Here is a 22,819-nt window from a genome sequence, read left to right on the forward strand (position 1 = left end):
ATTTCTTAAAGAATATGACTGGCCAAATGGAAAAAAAAATCCACTGAAGAAAACAATTCCTTAAAAAGTAGAATTGGCCAAATGGAAAAGGAGGTACAAAAGCTAATTGAAGAAATAATTCTTTAAAAATTAGTATTAGGCAAATGAAAGTGAATGATTCTATGAGACATCAAGAATCAGTCAAACAAAATCAAAAGAATGAAAAATAGAAGAAAATGTAAAATACCTTATTAGAAAAACAACTCACCTGGAAAACAGATCCAGGAGAAATAATTTAAGAATTACTGGACAACCTGAAAGCTATGATCAAAAAGTGAGCCTGGACAGCATCTCAAGAAATTATCAAGGAAAACTGCCCTGATATCCTAGAACCAGAGGGTAAAATACTCATTGAAAGAATCCACCAATCACCTCCTGAAAGAGATACCAAAATGAAACCTTCCAGGAATATTGTAGTCAAATGCCAGAATTATCAGGTCAAGGAGAAAGTACTGCAAGCAGCCAGAAAGAAACAATTCAAATATCAAGGCACCACAGTCAGGATTACAAAGGACTTAGAAGCTTCTACATTAAGGATCACAGGGCTTGGAATATGATATTTTGGAAGGCAAAGTAGCTTGGATTACAACCAAGAATCAACTACCCAGCAAAACTGAGCATAATCTTTCAGGGGAAAGATGGACATTCAATGAAATAGGGGACTTTCAAATTTTCCTGGTGAAAAGACCAGAGCTGAACAGAAAATTTGATCTTCAAATAAAAGACCCAAGAGAAGCATAAAAAGATAAACAGGAAAGAAAAATAAAACCATGTTATTCAATAAGGTGAAACTGTTTACATCCCTTCATGGGAAGATGATACTTGCAATTCTTGAGAACTGTTTCTCAATTAGGGCAGTTAGAAGGAGTATACATAGACAGAGGGTGTGGGTATAAGTTAACTTTGATATGATGATATAAAAAAAAATTAAGAGGTGAAATAAAGGGTTGTACTGGGAGAAGAGGGAAGGGAGAGAAAGAATAGGGAAAAGAATAGGGAAGAAGCACAAAAAATCTACTACAGTAGAGGGAAAGAAGGGAGGGGTGAGCATTGTTTGAACCTTACTTTTATTGGTTTTAGCTCAAAGAGAGAATAACATACACTGAGTTGGGTATAGAAATTTATCTTACCCTATAGGGAAGTAGAAGAAGAAAAGGGGAAAGAAAAGGGAAGGGGGTCTTATGGAAGGAAGGACAGATTGAGGGAGGCAGTGGTGAGGATGGACAGGGTGAAAAGAGAGGGAAAAGCATAAATGGGGAAAATAGGATGGAGGGAAATACACAGTAATCATAACTATGAATGTGAATGGGATGAACTCTCCCATAAAACAGAAGTGGATAGCAGAGTGGATTAAAAACCAGAAACCTGGGGCATCTAGGTGGCACAGTGGATAGAGCACTGGCTCTGGAGTTAGGAGGACCTGAGTTCAAATCCGGCCTCAGACCAAACACTTGACACTTACTAGCTGTGTGACCCTGGGCAAGTCACTTAACCCCAATTGCCTAAATAAATAAATAAATAAAATAAAAACCAGAAACCTGCAATATGTTGTTTACAAGAAACACATTTGAAGCAGAAAGATACACACAGAGTAAAGGTAAAAGGCTGGAGCAGAATATATTGCACTTAAGCTGAAGTAAAAGACAAAAAAAAAGCAACGGTAGCAATCCTGATCTCAGACAAAGCAAAAACAAAAATAGATCTAATTAAAAGAGATAAGGAAGGAAACTACATCTTGCTAAAAGGTACCATAAACAATGAAGTAATAGCAATACTAAACATTTATGTACCAAGTGGTATAGCACCCAAATATTTAGAGAAGTTAAGTGAGTTATAGGAGGAAATAGACAGCAAAGCTACACTAGTAGGGGAACTCAACGTCCCCCTCTCAGAACTAGATAAATCTAACCACAAAATAAATAAGAAAGAAGTTAAGGAGGTGAATAGAATTTTAGAAAAGTTAGATGTGATAGACTTAGATAGAAAATTGAATGGGGATAGAAAGGAATATGCCTTTTTCTCAGAGGTACATGGTACCTACACAAAAATTGACTATGTATGTATTAGGACATAAAAACCTCACAATCCAGTGCAGAAAGGCAGAAATATTAAATGCATCCTTTTCAGATCATGATGCAACAAAAATTCCATGTAACAAAGGCCCATGGAATGATAGACTAAAAGCTAATTGGAAACTAAATAATATAATTCTAAAGAATGAGTGGGTCAAACAAAAAATCATAAAAACAATCAATAACTTCATCCAAGAGAATGACAATAATGAGACAACATACCAAAACTTATGGGATGCAGCCAAAGCAGTTTTTTGGGGAAATTTTATAACTCTAAATTCAAACATGAATAAAATAGAGAAAAAGGAAAACAATGAATTGGGCATGCGACTAAAAAAGCTAGAAAAAGAACAAATTAAAAATCCCCAATTAAATACCAAATTAGAAATTCTGAAAATCAAAGGAGAGATTAATAAAATTGAAAGTGAGAAAATTATTGAACTAATAAGTAAAACTAAGAGCTGGTTTTATGAAAAAACTAATAAAATAGATAAATCTTTGGTTAATTTAATTAAAAAAAGAAAGAAAACCAAATTACCAGTATCAAAATTAAAAAGGGTGAATTCACCACCAATGAAGAAGAAATCAAAGCAATAATTAGGAGCTATTTTGCCTAACTTTTCCAATAAATATGACAACCTAAATGAAATGGATGAATATTTACAAAAATATAAACTGTCCAGATTTACAGAAGAGGATATAAAATACTTAAATAACCCCATTTTAGAAAAAAGAAATTGAACAAGCCATCAATGAGCTATCTAAGAAAAAAATCTCCAGGCCAGATAATTTTACAAGTGAATTCTACCAGACATTTAAAGAACAATTACTTCCAATACTATATAAACTATTTGGGAAAATAGGTGAAGAAGGAATCCTACCAAATTCCTTTTAATACACAAATATGGTGCTGATACCTAAACGAGGAAAAGTCAAAACAGAGAAAGAAAATTATAGACCAATTTCCCTAGTGAATATTGATACAAAAAATTTAAATAAAATATTAGCAAAGAGATTACAACAATTTATCATGAGGATAATACGCTATGACATGGGATTTATAACAGGAATGCAAGGCTGGGTCAATATTAGGAAAACTATCAGCATACATGACCATGTTAATGACAAAATTAACAGAAATAATATGATTATCTCAATAGATACAGAAATAGCTTTTGACAAAATGCAACACCCATTCCTATTAAAAACACTAGAGAGCATAGAAATAAATGGAGTTGTCCTTAGAACAATGAGCAGTACCTATCTAAAAACATCAGCAGGCACTACATGCATTGGGGATAAGCTAGAAGCTTGCCCAATAAGATCAGGGATGAAACAGGGATGCCTATTATCACCACTGTTATTCAATACTGTACTAAAAATGTTAGCTTTAGCAATAAGAAGAAAAAGAAATTGAAGGAATTAGAATAGGCAATGAGGAAACAAAACTGCAGATGATATGATGGTATACTTAGAGAATCCTAGAGAATCAACTGAAAAGCTACTTGAAACAATGAACAATTTTAGCAAAGTTGCAGAATATAAAAATAAACCCACATAAACCAGGATTTCTATATATTATCAACAAAGTCCAGAAGCAAGAGATAAAAAGAGAAAGTCCATTTAAAATAACTGTAGACAATAGAAAATATTTGGGAGTCTACCTGCCAAAATAAACCCAGGAGCTATATGAATACAATTATAAAACACTTTTCACACAAATAAAGTCAGATCTAAACAATTAGAAAAATATCAATTGCTCATGGGTAGGTCAAGCTAATATAATAAAAATGAAAATTCTACCTAAATTACTTTACTTATTCAGTGCCATACCAATCAAACTACCAAAAGATTATTTTATGGAGCTAGAAAAAATAGCAAGATTCATCTGGAAGAACAAAAGGTCAAGAATATCAAGAGAATTAATGAAAAAAAAATGCAAAGGAAGGTGGCCTAGCCATACCAGATCTAAAACTATAAAATTATAAAGTGGCAATCATCAAAACTATTTCGTACTGGCTAAGGAATAGAGTGGTGGATCAGTGGAATAGGTTAGGTACACAAGACACTATAGTCAATGACTATAGTACTCTACTGTTTGATAAAGCCAAAGACCCCAGCTTCTGGGATAAGAACTCACAATTTGACAAAAACTGCTGGGAAAACTGGAAAATAGTATGGCAGAAACTAGGCATAGACAACATTTCACACCATATACCAAGACAAGATCAAAATGAGCACATGATTTAGACATAAAGGGTGATACCATAAGCAAATTAGAAGAGCAAGGAATAGTTTACCTGTCAGATCTATGAAGAAGGGAAGAATTTATGACTAAACAGATAGAGAACATTATGAAATACAAAATGGATAATTTTGATTACATTAAATTAAAAAGTTTTTGCACAAATAAAACCAATGCAACCAAGATGAGAAGGAAAGCAGAAAGCTGGGAAATAATTTTTATAGCCAGTGTTTTTAATAATAATCTCATTTTTCAAATATATAGAGAACTGAGTCAAATTTATAAAAATACAAGTCATTCCCCAATTGCTAAATGGTCAAAGGATATGAACAGACAGTTTTCAGATAAAGAAATTAAAGCTATCTATAGTCATATGAAAAAGTGTTCTAAATCACTATTGATTAGAGAAATGTAAATTAAAACAACTCTGAGGCACCACCTCATACCTATCAGATTGGCTAATATGATAGAAAAAGAAAATGATCAGTGTTATAATCAGTGTGGGAAAATTGGAACACTATGGCATTGCTGGTGGAGTTGTGAACTTATCCAACCATTCTGGAGAGCACTTTGGAACCATGCCTAAAGGGCTATAAGACTGTGTGTACCTTTAGATCCAACAATGCCACTAGTAGGTCTGTATCCCAAAGAGATCATAAAAAAGGGGAAAGGAGCATATGTACAAAAATATTTATAGCAGCTCTTTCTGTGGTGGCAAAGAATTGGAAATTGAGGGGATGCCCATTAATTGGGGAATGGCTTAACAAGTTGTGATATATGAATGTAATGGAATACTATTGTGCTGTAAGAAATGATGAGCAGGTGGACTTCAGAAAAACCTGGGAAGACTTACATGAGCTGATGCTGAGTGAAGTGAGCTGAACTAAGAGAACATTGTACACAGTAATAGCAACATTGTACACTGATCAACTATGATAGACTTAGCTCTTCTCAGCAATGCAATGACTCAAGACAATTCCAAAAGACTCATGATGGAAAATATTATTCACATCCAGAGAAAGAACTATGGAGTCTTAATGCAGATTGAAGCTTACTATTTTCACTTTTTTTTTGTTTTTTTGTTTTCTTTTTTTCTTTCTCTTGGTTTTCCCCTTTTGTTCTGATTCTTTTTTCACATGGCTAATGTGCAAATATGTTTAACATGATTGTACATGTATAACCTATATCAGATTGCTTACTGTCTTGGGGAGGGGAGAAGAGAGGGAAGGAGGAAAAAAATTTGGAACTCAAAATCTTATTAAAAATGAGTGTTGAAAACTATCTTTACATTTAATTGGAAAAAATAAAATACTATTAAGTGGGGAGGGGAAAGGAAAAAACATACCATTCTGCTTTCCCAGTGAATAATAATAACTAGCATTTATATAGTGCTTTAAGGTCTTCAAAGTGCTGTACATTGGTTACCTCATTTGCTTCTCACAACAACCCTGGGAGAGAGGTACTATTATCAGTCCCATTTTACAAATGAGGAAACTGAGGCTGAGAGAAATTAAGTGAGTTGCCCAGGAACACATACAGCTAGTAAGTATCTGAGGCCAGATTGAAACTCAGGGGTACCACCACCTAGTTGCCCCTCTTCTCTGGCCTCAGTATCCCCTTCCTTTTATATCACCCCTGGTGAATCCCATCCTATACAACCCACCCCCCATTTGCCCATACTGGAAAACTGTTGTTTCTCCCCCACCCATCATCATATTATAAGCTCCTTGAGAGCAGGGACTGTCTTTTGTCTTTTTCTGTCTCACCAGTGTTAAGTACAGTACTTAATACATAGTCAGCACTTCATAAATGTTTCCTGATTGATAGGAAAGGATTCAAGGAAAAACTTACTGAGCAGCTGCAAAAGACACATTGGTTGGTCTGACGGGAGGGAAAGAGCTCTTGGGTGGTGAATGTATCCCCTTGCTGGTAGGTGGTTCCATTGTATTGGCATGACTTCAGGGGGGCCCGGAGCCCCGATGGTGTGTGAGGTTCTTCAGAAAGATTACAGGAAAGAAGGGGAAGAAAAGAAAAATCCAATTTGAGACATTAGCCAGAGTCATCCCAGAGAGCCCATAGCTTTTGCTGGCTAGCATCTCCTTCCTTCCCAGTGTTCCAACAAGCCTCTGTGGTCCCATATTTTCCAGGAGGCCTAAATTCATCAGGATTGGCCCTTCCCTGTCCCACCTTTCTTGGCTTCAGAGCCAGTCTGGCTGCACTTACTCCCTTTCAGAAATGAACCTTTTCCCCCATGATGCTAACATCTGTGTACATATCTTATCTACCAGTACTAGATGAAAACCTCCGTGAGGATGGCAACAATGTTTTATCTAAACCTTCTATCACCCTTAGGACCAAGCAAAGTGTTCTTCACACAGCAAGCACTTAATAAATGTTTGTTGAATGAAATAGGTTTGAATAATTGGAGCACTGACCTGAAGAGGTCCTGTCTTTCAGGGAGTGGGAGCTCAATTAGACCCTCCCTAAAGCTTTCTGGGTGACCTTGATGGGAAAGGGAGCCCACAAACCTGTACTTTCTTATTCCTCAACCTAGGAGACCTGCAGAAGCCCCACTCAGGGGAGGATCTATTCCTGCCTGATGGTCTGAAAAAGGAAATCAGTGTTTATTTTACTCTTGTGTCTAGGCCTGACAGAGTCACAGATTTAGAGGTGTGGGATACCTTAGAGATCACCAGGTTCTACCCCTTATTTTACAGATGATAGACTAAGACACAGATGGGTCAAATGACTTTTCCAAGCTCTAGAAGCACTAGGGCTAGGATGTAAACTCATTTTCCCTGACCCCAAACCCAGCTCCCTTTCTACTATATCAGTGGCTCACATTTCTATATCACTTTAACATTTACAAAATGCTTTTCTCACCACAGTATGGAAAGGGAGGTATTATATACATTATCACCCCCCCTACTTTACAGATAAGGACACTGAGGTTCGGGGGGGGTTACATGACTTGGCTATGCCAGAGCCATGACTTGGACCCAAGTTTGTCCAGGGTACAATCCCATCACCCTTTCTGTGATAACACACAGCCGCTACAAAAAGTAGCCACCCTGAGACTGCTGGAGTCTGAGGCCACATGTACATTTCTCTTCCTTCTTCCTATGCTCTTCAAATACTTGAAAATATCTCTCATATCACTGATCTTTTTTCTAGTGGCTAAACATTCCAAGTTCCCCAACTGAGCGTCTTATGACCTGGTCTCCAGTCTCCTCCTCATCATATTTGATCTGCTCTGGACATGCTCTATATTATCAATGTCTTTCCTACAATGGGTCTAGAAATAAACTTTAGATGTGGTCTGACCATGGCATAGAAGAGCAAGACCAGTACTTCTGTTCTGAATGCTGTAACTTAATTGATAGAGCCAAAGTGTGGGGGGGGGGGGCTGCCACATCATGTTATTGACTCAGATTGGGCTTGTGGTCCACTACATCACTCCAGATCTTTTTCATAAGAATTGCTCTGAAGTTATATCCCTAACTATCTAATACTAGGACAGGGAATTAAGTGAATCTACAAGCTAGATTTTGGTGTTTCCTCCTCTCTGACCCACCCCTCCCCCACCTCTATTAGAATCTATGTCTAGAAGGACCTTGAGAAAATAAATATACATGTTCCCCTAGCATAGGAACCCCCTCTGTAGCCCTCCAAGCAGAGAATCATCCAGTCTCTGTTTTGATATTTTTTGATGACAGCCCTCCTTGTTCAAGGAGACCATTCCATTGTTGGATACCTATAATTGTCAGGAAATTTTTCCGTATGGTGGACTGAAATTGGCCTCCCAGAAACTGCTCCTCTCAGCCCCATTGTGCTCAGTTCTGCCCTCTGGGGTCACATGGGGAAGTCGATTAGAGGAAGAAAAGGGAGTTGGGGAATTAGGAGCAAAGAGAGACACAGACAGAAAGGGGAGGGGAGAAGTGAAGTTAGGAGAAAGATGAGATTGTAGGAATGTGGGAGAGGAGACTATAGAGTTGAGGGGAGAGGAAACCAGAATAGAGAAAGGGAAAGGCACAGACTAGGGTAAAAAGCATGGGATTAGAGGGAGAGGAGATGAATGAGAGGCTGGAGAGACATAGAGTTAGAGGGAAGGGAAGGAGGAAGGAAGGCGGGTTGATTTAGGGGAGGGAAAGCCTAGAGCCAGCAGGGAAGGGGAAATGTGGAATTGGCTGAAACTACTTACCAACACACCGGGGGCAGCATTGCTGAGGCTCCGTTACAGGCTGAGGACAGTGCACCGGGGGGCAGTGGAGGCGATAACAGCTCACATGGGCACTCTGTGGAGGGGAGAGAGCAGGCTTAGGAGGTTGGTACCTCACAGAGCCCTGGACAGGGCAGGAGAGACATACATCTTTCTCAGTTTGGGTTGGGAAGAATTGGCCTGCAGACCAAAATAAGACCTTGAAATTGTGTTCAAAATTATGAGGGAAGAAAACCTAACAAGACTCAAAGAATCATTGAGCATTAGAACATCAGAGCTAGGAGAGACCTTAGGACACAGATGTTAGCATTGAGAATGACCTTGGGATGTACAATGTCAGAGCTGAAAGAAGCCTTCTACCAGAGAATACAGACTGTAAGTGGGAAGACTTCAGAACCACGTAGAATGTAGTATGTTGGAGCTAGTAGGGACCTCAGCTGAGAGAAGGTTAGAATTTCAAGTGTTAGAACTGTGAGCCTTGGAACAGATAGAACAGATGGTGTCAGAGCTGAGAGGGACCTTAGAACACAGAACATAGAATGTCAGAGCTCGGAAGGGATCTCAGAAATACAGTGTCAGAGATGGGAGCCATAAAACATATTATGTAAAATCTAGAAGAGATCTTAGAAGCTATCTGGTCCAGTCTTTTCATTTTAAAGATTTCAAAACTGTGGCCAGAGAGGGGAAGCCATTCACCTAAAAGCACTCACGTAGACAGTGGCAGGGCAGGAACTAGCCAAACTTGTAAGCTCCAGGGCCTAGCAGAAGAGAACGATTCACCCACTTGGAATCATCTGAGGAGTGCTAGTATGACTCCTTTAACCTCTTCCCCCATAAGGGTTCCTAAAATTCACCATTAATTCCACTTGGGCAAACATGCCCAGGGCAGCTAGGTGGCGCAGTAGATAGAGCACTAGGTTTAGAGTCAGGAAAACTCATCTTCCTGGGTTCAAATCTGACCTCAGACACTTATTGGTTGCGTGACCCTGGGCAAGTCACTCCATCCTGTTTTGCCTGTTTGTTTCCTTATCTGTAAAATGAGCTGGAGAAGGAAATGGCAAACCATTGCAGTGTCTTTGCCAAGAAAACCCCAAATGGGGTCACGAAGAGTCGGACATGACTAAAAAACAAATAACAATAAACATGCCCAAGTCCCCACTGGAGGATAAGACACTGTCTGTCTCTAGAAAGTTACCATTAAAATGTATATATTTTACCTGGAAGGGGGAAGGAGATAAATAATTACTGTCTATTGATAGCTTAGCACTGAGATGAAGATTCACTCTTATTTGGAGAACCTGGCTATGATGTGAAGCGGGGGAAATCCAAGGCTCAGAGGACGGTGACAGGTCTAATGAGGAACTCTGAATAATAATAGCTAGCATTTCTACAGCATTATGAGGGAGAGAGGACAGAAATTATAAGACCTATTTTACAGATGGAGAAATTGAGATTCGGAGGGGTCATGACTTGCCCAAGGTTACATAGCTGGGAAGTGAAAGAGCTGGTGAACAGGGATCTTCTCATCCTGGGACAAGCTCAGCTATCATCACCCTCTTCTTCTCAGTCACCATGGTCAATGTCCTATTTTGCCTCAATTCACAATGACCTCCCTTTAAATTGTTCTTTCCTCCCTCATTAACCCCTCCTACAACCTGCAGCCAGATGTTAATTCATCCAAAACGCATGTTCTGGGAGCCCTGGGTTCTAGTTTCTATTTTTATATTTATGACATTTAAACTTGGGCAAGTCATTCCCTTTCTCTTGGTTTAACATTGTCTTTGCCAAATGAGTGAGTTGGATTAGAAGAGCTTTAAATTTATTCTTTTTTGAGCATTCTACATTCTATGTCTGGAAATCCTTTTCAACTGACATTTTGGTATTCTGTGCTCTGAAGTGTCTGGAATCCCATCCATCCATTCATATGTATAGAAGTACATATTCGTTCATGACGACATTCAATTTCAACTAGGCCCTCACAGTAGCAATGCTGTCCTTTTATTCTTCCCTAATTAATTCCCTACAAGGAGGCAGCGGGGTGGCTCAGTGGATAGAGCATTGGGACACATAACACTCACTAGCTGTGTGACTCTGAGCAAGTCACTTAACCCCAATTGCCTCACCAAAACAAACAAACAAAAAACCTAAAATTTATTCAGTCATTCTAAATACAAAATCAGCTCTAGTTCCAAGGGTCCATAACTAGACGTTCTTCCTGCCTTGCACTCATTCCCTCATATTCTACTCCGAAGAATCAGCTCCTGTGGTTTGCCCATGAATGCCCTTCCTCTGTCACCCTCACTAGTGTTCTACTCCCACATCAGCCTCACTCAATAACTATCCCATACTTGTTCTTTCTTACACATCCCCATTCTGTTTCACTGACTCAGTAATAATCACTCAACAAATACATTCAGGATGCTGATCTCACCTTTTTTTGTTGTTAGTTATGTCTAACTCTTTGTGACCCCATTTGGGATTTTCTAGGCAAAGATACTGCAGTGGTTTGCCATTTCCTTCTCCAGTTCATTTTATAAACGAAGAAACTGAGGCAAACAAGGTTAAGTGACTGGCCCAGGGTCACACAGCTAGTAAGCGTCTGAGGCTAGATTTGAACTCAGGTTTTCCTGACTCCAAGGCCTGTGGTCTATTCATAAATTTTAGGTTTTTAGGCAAGCAGGTTATAGGGCTAGGCAGAGGCAGGGCTAGATAATCCCCTACCTGGGTTGCTGGTATCTAATGAACCTGAGTCCTAGCGACCTTCCTCATTGAGTGATCCCAGCCCTAAAAGGTGGTGAGTTAACTAAATGGTAAAAATTTTTAGTCCCCAGTAGCTTCCATATGAGAAAAGAGAGTGCTGGGGAGAAGCCAATAGACCAGAGCATAGGCCTAGTGGCAAGTGGTGAAGTGCTTATGGGTACATATGAGTAGGTCTGTGTCACTGTGAGCATCAGTGGTCATGGAATAGGGGGAACTGAGGTCAGCTAGATGTAGTGTGACCTTCAGAGAGGTCAAGAAGATTGTCATCTTCTTCCTCCTGGACAATAAGCTGCCAGAGCCTCTCCACCTCTCATATATATATATATAAAAAACTCACAAATAAATAAATAAATAAATGAATGAATAAATAAATAAATAAATGTATATATATATAAATCAAGGGAAAATCTTCAGAAGGTGTTGTTAAGCAAGGATATAGCCACCCTTGATTTTGTAACACAGCGCCATCATTATTTCATCCTATTAATGATGACTCTGTGCCCAAGACCTCGGACACCTTCCACCGCAGTTCAAGACATAGAACCCCTCCAGAAACATAGATCACGGGATAGAACAAAAAGCAGACTCCCCAGAACTGCATTGCTTTGCCCCAGCCAGGCCTCTTGCTCTCCCTCTTTCAGACACACTCAGTTTTGCAGTCATGGCACAATGACTATTTTAAAGACCACCAGCCTAGAGACCCGAGATATTCCTCACACTATCTATAGCTTGCAACAAGCCTCAGAAGGTGGATGTTTCCTTTAGATCTGCTGGCAACAGCTTCTGCTTTCCCGGTCCCACAACACAACTGCCCTGTAGTCAAGGCAGCTAAGCGGATAGAGTGGATAGAGTGCCAAACCTGAAGTTGGGAAGCCCAGATTTAAAAACAGGACTAAGATTATTTAGTCACTGTGTGACCCAGGACAATTTACCTAATCTCTGTTTGCCTGTTTCCTTAACTGTAAAATGGGAATGATACAGCATTTACTTAGCAAGGTTGTGAAGATCAAATGAGATAATATTTGCAAAGTGAGTGCCCAGCACATAGTAGGTACTACATAAATGTTTACTCCCTCCCCCTTACTTATCTAACATATACTTCTATTAATGTATCCTAAGACTGCATTAGCTCTCTTAGCAGCGATGTCAAGATTCTTGCTTATCCACATACCTTGTCCTAGCTAGACTAATCTAAACACCATTTTCATCTTTTACAATTGCCGTCTTCTCCTGCTCCCAGGACTGCGACAACTTGCCTTTTTCCCTTCCCACTAATCAGGCCTGTTTCCATCCCTTAACACAATGGATCAGCATGTGGATGTCCAATTTTTGAAAAGGGGAAAAAGAAAGATTCTTCACCTTACAGACTGGTGCATTTGACTTTCTTGGCAAAATCCAAGGACACATTATTAAAGGGGTCACTTGTGTGTTTTCAGAAAACGAAGCAACAATCGCTAAGAACCAGCATGTTTTTTCAAGAAGAGATTATACCAGACTAAGCTTATGTCTTTTTCTGATAGAGTTATTAGACTGATAGGTAGACTAATAGGAGGCACAGTGGATAAAGTGCTGGGCCTGGAGTTAGGAAGATTCATCTTCCTGAGTTAAAATCCAGCCTCAGACACTTACTAGCTGTATGAATCCGGGCAAGTCACCTAATCCTGTTTGCCTCATTTCCTCAACTGTAAAATGAGCTGGAGAAGGAAATGGTGAACCACCCCACATCTTTGCCAAGAACACCCCAAAAATGGGATCGCAAAGAGTCAGCCATGACTGAAAGGACTCGACAACAGCAGCAGACTGATGCCGGATTGTAGTAGAAAAAGTCTCGTGATATGCTGGTAGAGAAGACGCCAAACCAGAGCTAGATTATAGTGCCACTGAGGCTAATTTCTGAACTGATTTGATTTTTAGATTCAAAGACATTGATCCATTAATTTATCCACATCAACTTGGAGGGAGCTCTCTAGTGGAGCGCCACAGGGCTCTGTTCTTAGCATTATGCTGTTGCTCAATATTTTCATCAACACCTCTGATGAAGGCATAGATCTCATGGCTGTACCCCACTTGGGCCTTCAGCTTCATCTTAAAATTCCCTCTTCTCCAGAGAGCATTCTTAGGTTAATTCTCTGATCTACCTGCCCTGTTTGGTGGGGAGGTGGAGGGGGTGAAACTGAGTCCTGGGACTGTATCTAAAGCGCTGGAAAAAACCCTAGGAGAAGTGAGACCCTTAAGACACTTAAGCCCACTTCCTATTTCTCCAAAGTCACCAGTGATCTTTCAATTGCCAAATCTGATGGCCTTTTCTCAATCCTTATCCTTTCTGACTCCTCTATAGCCTTTGGCTCTGTCAATCACTCTCTTCTGATAATCTCTTCTCTATTGGTTTTGGTGACATTGCTGGTTCTCCTCAGTCTCTTTGGCTGTTTGTTCATCTCAGTCACGCCCATTAACTGTGAATGACTCCCAGGGGTCTGTCTTGGGCCCTCTTCTCTTCTTCCTCTATAATATTTCACCTGTTAATCTCACCAGGTCCTATAGCTTCAATTATCATCTCTTTTATTGTTATTTGTTGTTCAGTCATTTCAGTCATGCCCAACTCTTCTTGACCCCATTTGGAGTTTTCTTGGCAAAGATACTGGAGTGGTTTGCCATTTCTTCAGCTCATTTGACAGATGAGGAAACACAGGATTAAGTGACTTGCCCAGGGTCACCCAGGTAGTAAGCGTCTGAGGCCAGATTTGAAGTCAGGAAGATGAGTCTTCCTGACTTCAGATCTGGTGCTCTACCTTTGTGCCACCTAGCTGCCCACTGTACCACCTAGTTCTATATAGATGATTTTCAGATCTGTATATCTAGCTCTCATCTCTCTCCCAAGCTATAGTCATGCATCTCAAATTGTATGCCCTATAGGCATCTCAAATTCAACATGTCCAAAACAGAACTCAAGACTCTTCCCCAAAACCCTCTCCTTTTCCAAACTTCCCTACTATTGCCACCATCTTTCCAGCCCTCCATGTTTACATCCTTGGTGTCATCCTCAGCTCCTCTCTTCCATTCATCCCATGTAGCCAATTCTTTGCCAAGTCTTGTTTCTATTTTACTATGTCTCTTCCATATGTCCTTTCATCTCCACTCACACAGCCACTACTCTGATGCACACCCAGGCTGTTTCAATAGCTTTCTAATTTATTTCCCTGCCTCAAGTCTCCCCTCACTCCAGTCCATCCTCTACTCAGCTCCCAAAGTGATCTTCTTAAAGTATAAGTCAGATCATATCACCTCCTTATTCAATAAACTCCTCCCTATTACCTCTACTATCAAATATAAAGTCCCCTTCTTGGTATCTAAAGCCCTTTTCAACCTGGCCCCCTCTTACCTTTCCCTTCTCCTTACACTTTACTCCCTTCCCAACCCTCTAAGGTTCGGTGGCATTGGTGTTCTTGCCGTTACTCACAGAGCAGGGTGCTCCAGCTCCTGACTCAGTGCCTCTTCACTAGCCATTGTCTCCCATACCCAGAAAGCTTCCCTGGCCTCCTTCAAAAATCACCTCAAATCCTACCTTTGCCTGAAGTCCTTTGCTAGTCTCTCCCTGCCTCCATCCAGTGTCTTCTCTCTGAGATTACCTTCCATCTCTCTATCTTGTTTAGATCTCCCATGTGCGTAGTTGATTGCATGTTGCTTTCTCATTAGAATGTGAGCTCTTTGAGGGCAGGAACCCTGCTTTTGCTTTTCTTTGTATCCTTAGCACTTACCACTGTGCCTGGCACATACTAAGCATTTGATAAATGCTTGTTGACCAATTGACTGGATCAAGATGATGTGGAGAATTCAACCTGAGCAAGTTAGGGGCAGGGAGACTCCCGGACCTTACCATTTCCATGACTAAAGAAAAAGGGGAGAGGGTGGTGGTGTTCCTGGAACAATTTATTTCCTGGCCTGACAAAAACAGAGTAGGAGATAAGTGGGAATCTCCCGGATTCTGTCTCTTATGCAAATTGAAGAGAAAGTTGCACCAAGAGGAAGAGGGGGCGTGTGCCTCAGGGGACCAGCTCCAGCTGAGACACAGCCCCAGATGTCCGAAGCTAAGGAACACCTGCTGTTTGTCTGAAGAGATGACGTCAGCACCCCCCACCCTCCACTCACCCACCCATCCATCCACCCACTCCCTCCTCCCTGAGAACAGAGACAGCAGGGCCTATTACACCATCAGGAATTATGTCACAAATGGGTTTGGCTTATGGCCAAGAGACATTTCAAGCTTTGGTGCAGCAGCCCTCCTGCAGGGGGCCAAAGAGCTCTGGCTGCAAGGGGGGGAGGTGGGAATCTTGTTAGGTCATCGTATCCATCTCCCCACCCCCAGCAAGTCGCCACTGTGGCGAGGTCATAGCATTTCATAGAATCATAGATTTATAGCTGGAAGGGACCTCTGAGACCATCATCAGGTTGGAGGAGAAGCAGGAGAGAGCAACGTCGCAAAAACCAATAGGGGAGAGAGGAACCAGGAGAGGATGACTGAAAGTGTCAGAGGCTGAGGAGAGGTCGAGAAAGATAGGGATTGAGAAATGGCCATCAGATCTGGCAACTGAAAGCAGAAACCTCTGGTCCAATCCCCTCATTTGACAGACAAAGAAACTGAGAACAAGATGAGGAGAAGGGATTTGCTCATACCCCATGGGCAGTAAGTAGCAGTGCCAGGATTTGAACCCACATCTTCTGACTCCAAGTGTTTGTTATGCTATAGTTTCCTCTTCTGTAAAATGAGGGAATGTCAAGAAAAACAAATTCCCCCAATGGTCGTATACAAATTCTGTTGTTTGGTTGTGCCTGACTCTTTGTGACCCCATTTGGAATTTTCCTGGCAAAGACACTGGAATGATTCGGCATTTCCTTCTCCAGCTGATTTTAAAGATGAGGAAACTGAGGCCAACAGGGTTAAGAGACTTGTCTAGTCTCACATAGCTTGTAAGTGTCTGAGAAAGAATTTGAACTCAGTTCTTGCTGGCTCCAGGCCTAGCACTCTAGCCAGTGTGCCCCTACCCTCCCCCACATATGTCTCATGCGCACTCTAAATCCATTACCTCTCTACAATGGATGATAATATATTTCACCATTGGTCCTCTAAGGTGGGGAATGGAAAGGAGAGAAAATAGATTTCTGTTAATTTTTTTAAATAGACCGCAATGGGGTGCTACAGTTATAAAACATTACATGAACTTTCAGATGAGGTCACTGTATTTTTAATTTTACTTAACTGTATTACTTGGTTCAAGAGATCTTTCAGGAGGCAAGAGTGATCTATAAGTGTAATGCAAAAACAAAACCCATCCATAAAACTGAAATATGAGAAAAATAAAATAAAATGAGGGGGCAGATGCGAAAACCGCTAACGGTATCCAGGTCTAATTCCTATGATTTTGTGCTGCCACAGCACACAAGGCATCCTAAGTTCCTTAAAGGCAGGGACCTTGTTTTCTTCGTCTTAGTCTCCCTCTGAACCCTACCATTGTAGTTTCAAGCGAGAGTAGAGAGAGCCTGTACCAGGCTGCAGACCTTGTTTCTGACACTTAGAAGCTGGGTGACTGTGGGTTAAGTTCACTTAGTCTTTCTGACCTAAAGAGTCTTCATCTTTAAAATGGGAAAACAGGGATAACATCTGAGTAACGTCCTCATGGGGTTGTTGGGAGGATGAAATGAGACAACGTACTTGGCCAACTTCTATGCATTATAGAAATGTCAGCTATGATTTGCCTTGAACCTTTGAGGTGCTTAATTACTGCTTGTTAATCCTCTGTAGCAGACTGTATCATTACTGTCATACACTCCTGACAGGAAGGCACTGAGAAAGCAAAGTCCCACCGCGCTTATTGTTTGTGGACTATTAAAAAAAAAAGCCAAACATTTGATCAGGAGAGCAAGATGTAGCCTTAAAAACTCTCTTCTGTTTGTGAAGGATGAGATGTTGATGAGATCATAAAAAAATCCTTGAGAAAGCGGCAGCTTGGCCTACATCTTTGAAATATGAGGTCTACCTCCATTCCCATTTATCCCCCCCAAATTCCTTAAAAGATAAAAAAAGAGAAGACTTTGTTTGATGATTCTCTATTAATATCAAGGAAGAAATGTGGGAACCAAAAGTGGTTCCCAGAGATGACATGGAGTCCAAAAGAAAAAGGGAGGATAGCTTTCAGTTGTCCTTGTTTGAATGTTGTTCTGATGTCTCAAAAGATCAGAGTCTCTTAATTGAGATATTTAATCACTACCCAGAATTTTCCCCAGTGCCTACCATGAAGTAGGAGCTTAATAAATGCTTATTGGATTGGACTGGATTGGCTTAACCATCCACATAGGAAAAAAAGTAGATGAAAAATGCCTATTGTCTAGACCACCTTATGTCTGTGATACAAGACAGCTATGTATACTAGACTACTAGAATACTGTACTTGGGAGTCAGGAAGCCCTGATTTCAAATCCTGCCCCAGACTCTTCTTGCTAGCTCACTTGCCTTTCTAAGCCTCAGTTTCCTTGTCTGTAGAATGGATATAATGATTATATCTACTTTACAAGATTGTTATGAGAATCAAATGAGATAATATATGTGAAATGCTTTGCAAACCCTAAAATGCTATGTCAAGATGACCTATAATTAGAAAGAAAAAAAGAAATAAAGGTGTGATCAGAAAAATAAATGAACTGACCATTTCACGAGGGCAATGAATAGCTGTTGGACAATCCTTGTACATGATTACCCACAAAAAATATTGGTTCTTTGGGGAATCTGGGTTCAAATTAATCTGGCCTCTGATGCCTGTGTGTGACCTTGGACAAATCTCTTAACTTCCCTGGACCTCAGTTTTCTCATCTATAAAATAAGGGAATTGGATTCAATGGCTTCTGAGATTCCTCCCAGCTCTAAAATCTATGAACTATGAACTAAAGGAAGCCTCTGCTTTCCCCCCTCCCCTCCTCAGCACATTGGATGGACCCCCTAGGGTGAATTTGTGGTAAGATATGGACAAAAGTGGGCAGCTAGGTGGTGCAGTGGATAGAGTGCCGGGCCTGGAGTCAGGAAGGTCTGAATTCAAATCTGGCCTCAAACACTGACTAGCTATGTGATCCAGGGCAAGTTACTTAACACCGTTTGCCTCAGTTTCTTCATATATAAAATGAGCTGGAGAAGGAAATGGCAAAACACTCTAGCATCTCTGCCAAGAAAACCTCAAATGGGGTCATGAAGAGTCGGACACTAATGAAATGACTCAACGAGAACAAATGGACAAAAGTGGTGGCTGGTGAGTAGGTGTGGAAGGGTCGTAATTTGTATGGTCGGAGGAAGTGTCCACACTGATGAGCTTAAAAGATCCAGGGAAAGGTTACGGTATGGTGTGATTTGATTCGATTTGACTTTCTACAAAATTCTTTAACAAGAAAACGCCTACATCTGAAGCTAGGGGCTCTGTCGCTAATGAGCTGTGTGAGCTCCTGAAGGTCAGGAACTGTGTTTGTGTCTTTCTGTATATCCTCAGCGCTTTGAGCTGGGCCTTGCACATAGCAAGGTCTTAATAAATGTTTATTGATTGACCATATGACCTCGGCTAACTAACAATCCATCTGAATCTCAGTTAACTCATAGGATCCTGAAAATAGAGCTGGAAGAGACCTCGGAGCCCATCTGGTCTAACTCTCCTTTTAGAGGAGACCAAGGGCCAGAGAGATTCCTGACGTGTCCAAGTTCTCAAAGTACAATAGTAGTGAGCATCAGATCATTGATTGCCAGACAGGTCCATTAGTAAGCAAAGGATTTGAACTCAGGTCCTCTGACTCCTGAGTCAGTGAGCTTTCCACTGTACCATGGTGCCTCTCAATGGGAATCCACACTCAACAACCTCAGATTATGAGACTCATCTATAAAATGAGCTGGATAATCCCCCACCTGCCTCCTTCACAGGATGACTGTGGAATTCGATGAATGAATGAATACTCTCAAAAGTACCAAGTTACTACACAAGTGGAACAGAAAATAATCAGTATTAATTAGCATCACTACTATCATTATAACAGAATTTATATGATGCTTTCAAGTTGGCAAAGCACTTTACAAATGTTAGTTCATTTTATCTTTCCTTACAACAACCCTGAGAAGTAGATGCTATTATCTCTATTTTAAAAGTGGGAAAACTTAAGAGAGGGTAAGTGACTAGCCCTGGGTCATTCAGCTAGTAAGAGTCTGAGGCTGGATTTGAACTCAAGTCTTCCTAATTCCAAATCCAAGGCTTTCTCCACTGTGCCACCTAGCTATCTAAACAGCATCATCACCATCAAGTGTGACTTGTAGGCATTGGAGGCAACTGGTAGAATAGAAAGAGTGCTGAACATGGCAGCAGGGTCATGTCTTAGCTCTAAGACTTGCCAGGTGAATATGTTTAACCAAGTCACTTCTAGCTCTCTGAGCTTTTCTTATGTGCCTTGCTTCCTGCTGATTCTCTGCTTCGGGATCATTCCTCTACTTTCAGCTTTCAATAACTTTTCTTTTTTTTTTAATTCCATACAGCCTCTTTGTAATATGCTCTCCCCATCCTTGTTGCTGTCATACCCTGGTCTCCAGGTCTCATTCTCTTAGCCCTCTCAATGACTTCCATACCTGGCTCGTGATCATACTTGCCAATATAACCAGGGATTTCATTATTCATATCGACAACTGACCTAACCATCTGATGTCATAATTCCTCAGCCCTCTTAAGTCCAGCCACCTCCTTCTCCATCCCCATTATAACCACACACCAACATTGTCACACCTAATACCTCACCATCTCTTAAAATTGCACCCCTTTGAAAGAATTTTTACAACCAATGTCTCTGATAAAGGTCTCATTTCTAAAATATATAAAGAACTGAGTCAAATTTGTAAGAATACAAGTCATTCTCCAATTGATAAATGGTCACAGGATATGAATAGGCAGTTTTCAGATGAAGAAATTAAAGCCATCTATAACCATATGAAAAAATGCTCTAAATCACTATTGATTAGAGAAATGCAAATCAAAACAAGCCTTAGGTACCACATCACCCCTATCAGATTGGCTAACATGGCAAAACAGGGAAATTATAAATGCTGGAGAAGATGTGGGAAAATTGGAACACTAATATGCTGTTCATGCAGTTGTGAGCTGATCCAACCATTCTGGGACCTATTCCCAAAGGGCTATAAAACTGTACACACCCTTAGATCCAGCAATACCACTACTAGGTCTGTATCCCAAACAGAGCATAAAAAAGGGGAAAGGTCCCATCCTTAATCCTATCTAGGCTCCATTCTCTCCTGGCCACCCCTGGAGTTGTATTACCTCATAGACTACTTGGCCACTCCTAGATCCTTCTGTACATAAGGTCCACCTTGTCTCCATTAAGAGACTTAGATTCTTAAAATTTAGCCAATAGCTTACTAATGTTCAGACTCCTTAAGAGTCTACCCAATATAACACATGTTCTAACAAACCTTGTCTTTGGCTAAAAAAAAAAAAGGGGGAAAGGAGCATAGGTACAAAAATATTTATAGCAGCTCTTTTTGTGACGGCAAAGAATTGAAAATTGAGAGGATGCCCATCAATTGGGGAATGGCTGAGCAAGTTGTGGTATATGAATGTAATGGAATATTGTTGTGCTATAAGAAATGATGAGCAGGTGGACTTCAGAAAAACCTGGAAAGACATAACTGATGATGAATGAAGTGAGCAGAACCAGGAGAACGTTGTACACAGTAACAGCCATGTTGTTCGATGACTGACTTTGATAGACTTAGCTCTTCTCAGCAATGCAAGAATCTAAGAAAACTCCATAAGACACTTGATGGAAAATGCTATCCATGGGACAGCTAGGTGACACAGTGGATAGAGCACCAGCCCTGGAGTCAGGAGAACCAGAGTTCAAATCTGGTCTCAGATCAGACACTTGACACTTACTAGCTGTGTGACCCTAGACAAGTCACTTAATCCCGATTGCCTTGCCAAAACAACAACAACAACAACAACAAAAAATGCTGTTCACATCCAGAGAAAGAACTATGTAGTCTGAAGGCAGATTGAAGCATGCTATTTGCTGTCTCTCTCTCTTTTTTGTTTTGTTTCTTCTTTCTTGTGGTTCCTCCCATTTGTTCTAATTCTTCTTTACAACATGACTAATGTGAAAATATGTTTAATTTGAATGTATATATAGAGCCTATATCAAATTGCATGCCATCTTGGGTAGGGGGAAGGGGAGGGAGGGGGAGAAAATTGAAAACTCAAAAGCTTATGGAAGTGAATGTTGAAAACTAAAAACAATTAATTAATTTTAAAAAAGAATGTAAGCTCATTGCAACTAGGGATTGTTTTATTCTTTATACTTATATCCTAGTACCTAACATAGGGCTTGACACATAGATGCTTAACCAATCAATCAATCAATAAATATTTATTAAGCACCTCCTATGTGCCAGACACTATGCTAAGTGTTGGAGATAAAAAAAGAGGCAAGAGACAATCCCTGCCCTCAAGGAGCTTACAATCTAATGGGGGAGACAACAAGCAAACAAATATCTACAAAATAAGCTATATACAGGATAAATGGGAAATAATTAAAAGAGACAAAGCCCTAGGAAAGGTTAATAAATACTTGTTGACTGACTGGCTGATTGATTCAACATGACTTCTGGATTCATGCTGAAAGCCTTCAATCTGTTTCTTTCCTTGATGTATGCAATAATTTTATGCATACTGAGTCTAACCAATATTTTTATATCAGTGGAGAAAGATTCATGAGATAAAGGAATGGTTTAATATATATTTTAGAGCCGTCTTGCTTGATGTTATGTATATACATCAAATAATTAATACGTAATTTTCTATTTCATACTGTCAAAAAACATTGCATCCTTTGAAATGTCCATCTCCATCCACAACTTCCCATCCTTTCACTCTCCTACTCTTTCATTCACTCACAAAAACAAAACAAAACAAAACAAAAAAACAACCAACCATTTGGTGCTTTTATCATAGCCTTCATCCCCCTGGACCCAATGTTCCTATTTGTTCCAATCCATTTTCCCCACTTTGGCTTCATCTGCTTCCATACCCAGCCTTGATCTCCACAGCTGATTGCTTTAGTGTTTCACTAGCTACAAACCTCAAATTTCCCACTCCCCTGACAGCCAACCAAACTCCAATGGTGAATTCTCATCCTTGGACAACTCCCGCCATCTGATTTACCTGGCTCCTGCTCTAGGATCCATTGAGTGTCACTGCAGAAAATGATGAAATCAAGCTGATTTTGCCCACTATAAATTTACGCTGCATAACTTCAGCTGCTTCTCAACGATTCACAAAAATTTTCCTACCCCTATCCATGATGACTGGCATTTTATTCTACATGGTGGCTGTTTCAAATTTTTTCTTCTCTCCTCTCTTCACCAACTGCATTCTTATCCCTACCCCTTCTTTCCTCACCCAT

General features: G+C 40.3%; 1 protein-coding gene across 1 annotated transcript in view; it reads right to left on the bottom strand.

Moving 5' to 3' along the window:
* CHRDL2 (chordin like 2) overlaps positions 1 to 22,819 on the bottom strand; it is a 90,165-nt gene that overhangs the window by 46,015 nt on the left and 21,331 nt on the right. Inside the window, exons 3-4 of the mRNA XM_020989570.2 lie at positions 8,558 to 8,651; positions 6,208 to 6,350 (exon numbers count right to left, since the gene is read on the bottom strand). Of these exons, the coding sequence (XP_020845229.1) occupies positions 6,208 to 6,350; positions 8,558 to 8,651 (237 nt within the window). The remainder of the gene's footprint in view (positions 1 to 6,207; positions 6,351 to 8,557; positions 8,652 to 22,819) is intronic.

The sequence above is a fragment of the Phascolarctos cinereus genome, unplaced genomic scaffold (assembly GCF_003287225.1).
Source record: "Phascolarctos cinereus isolate Bilbo 61053 unplaced genomic scaffold, phaCin_HiC Scaffold_726;HRSCAF=1367, whole genome shotgun sequence".
Classification (NCBI taxonomy): Eukaryota; Metazoa; Chordata; class Mammalia; order Diprotodontia; family Phascolarctidae; genus Phascolarctos; species Phascolarctos cinereus.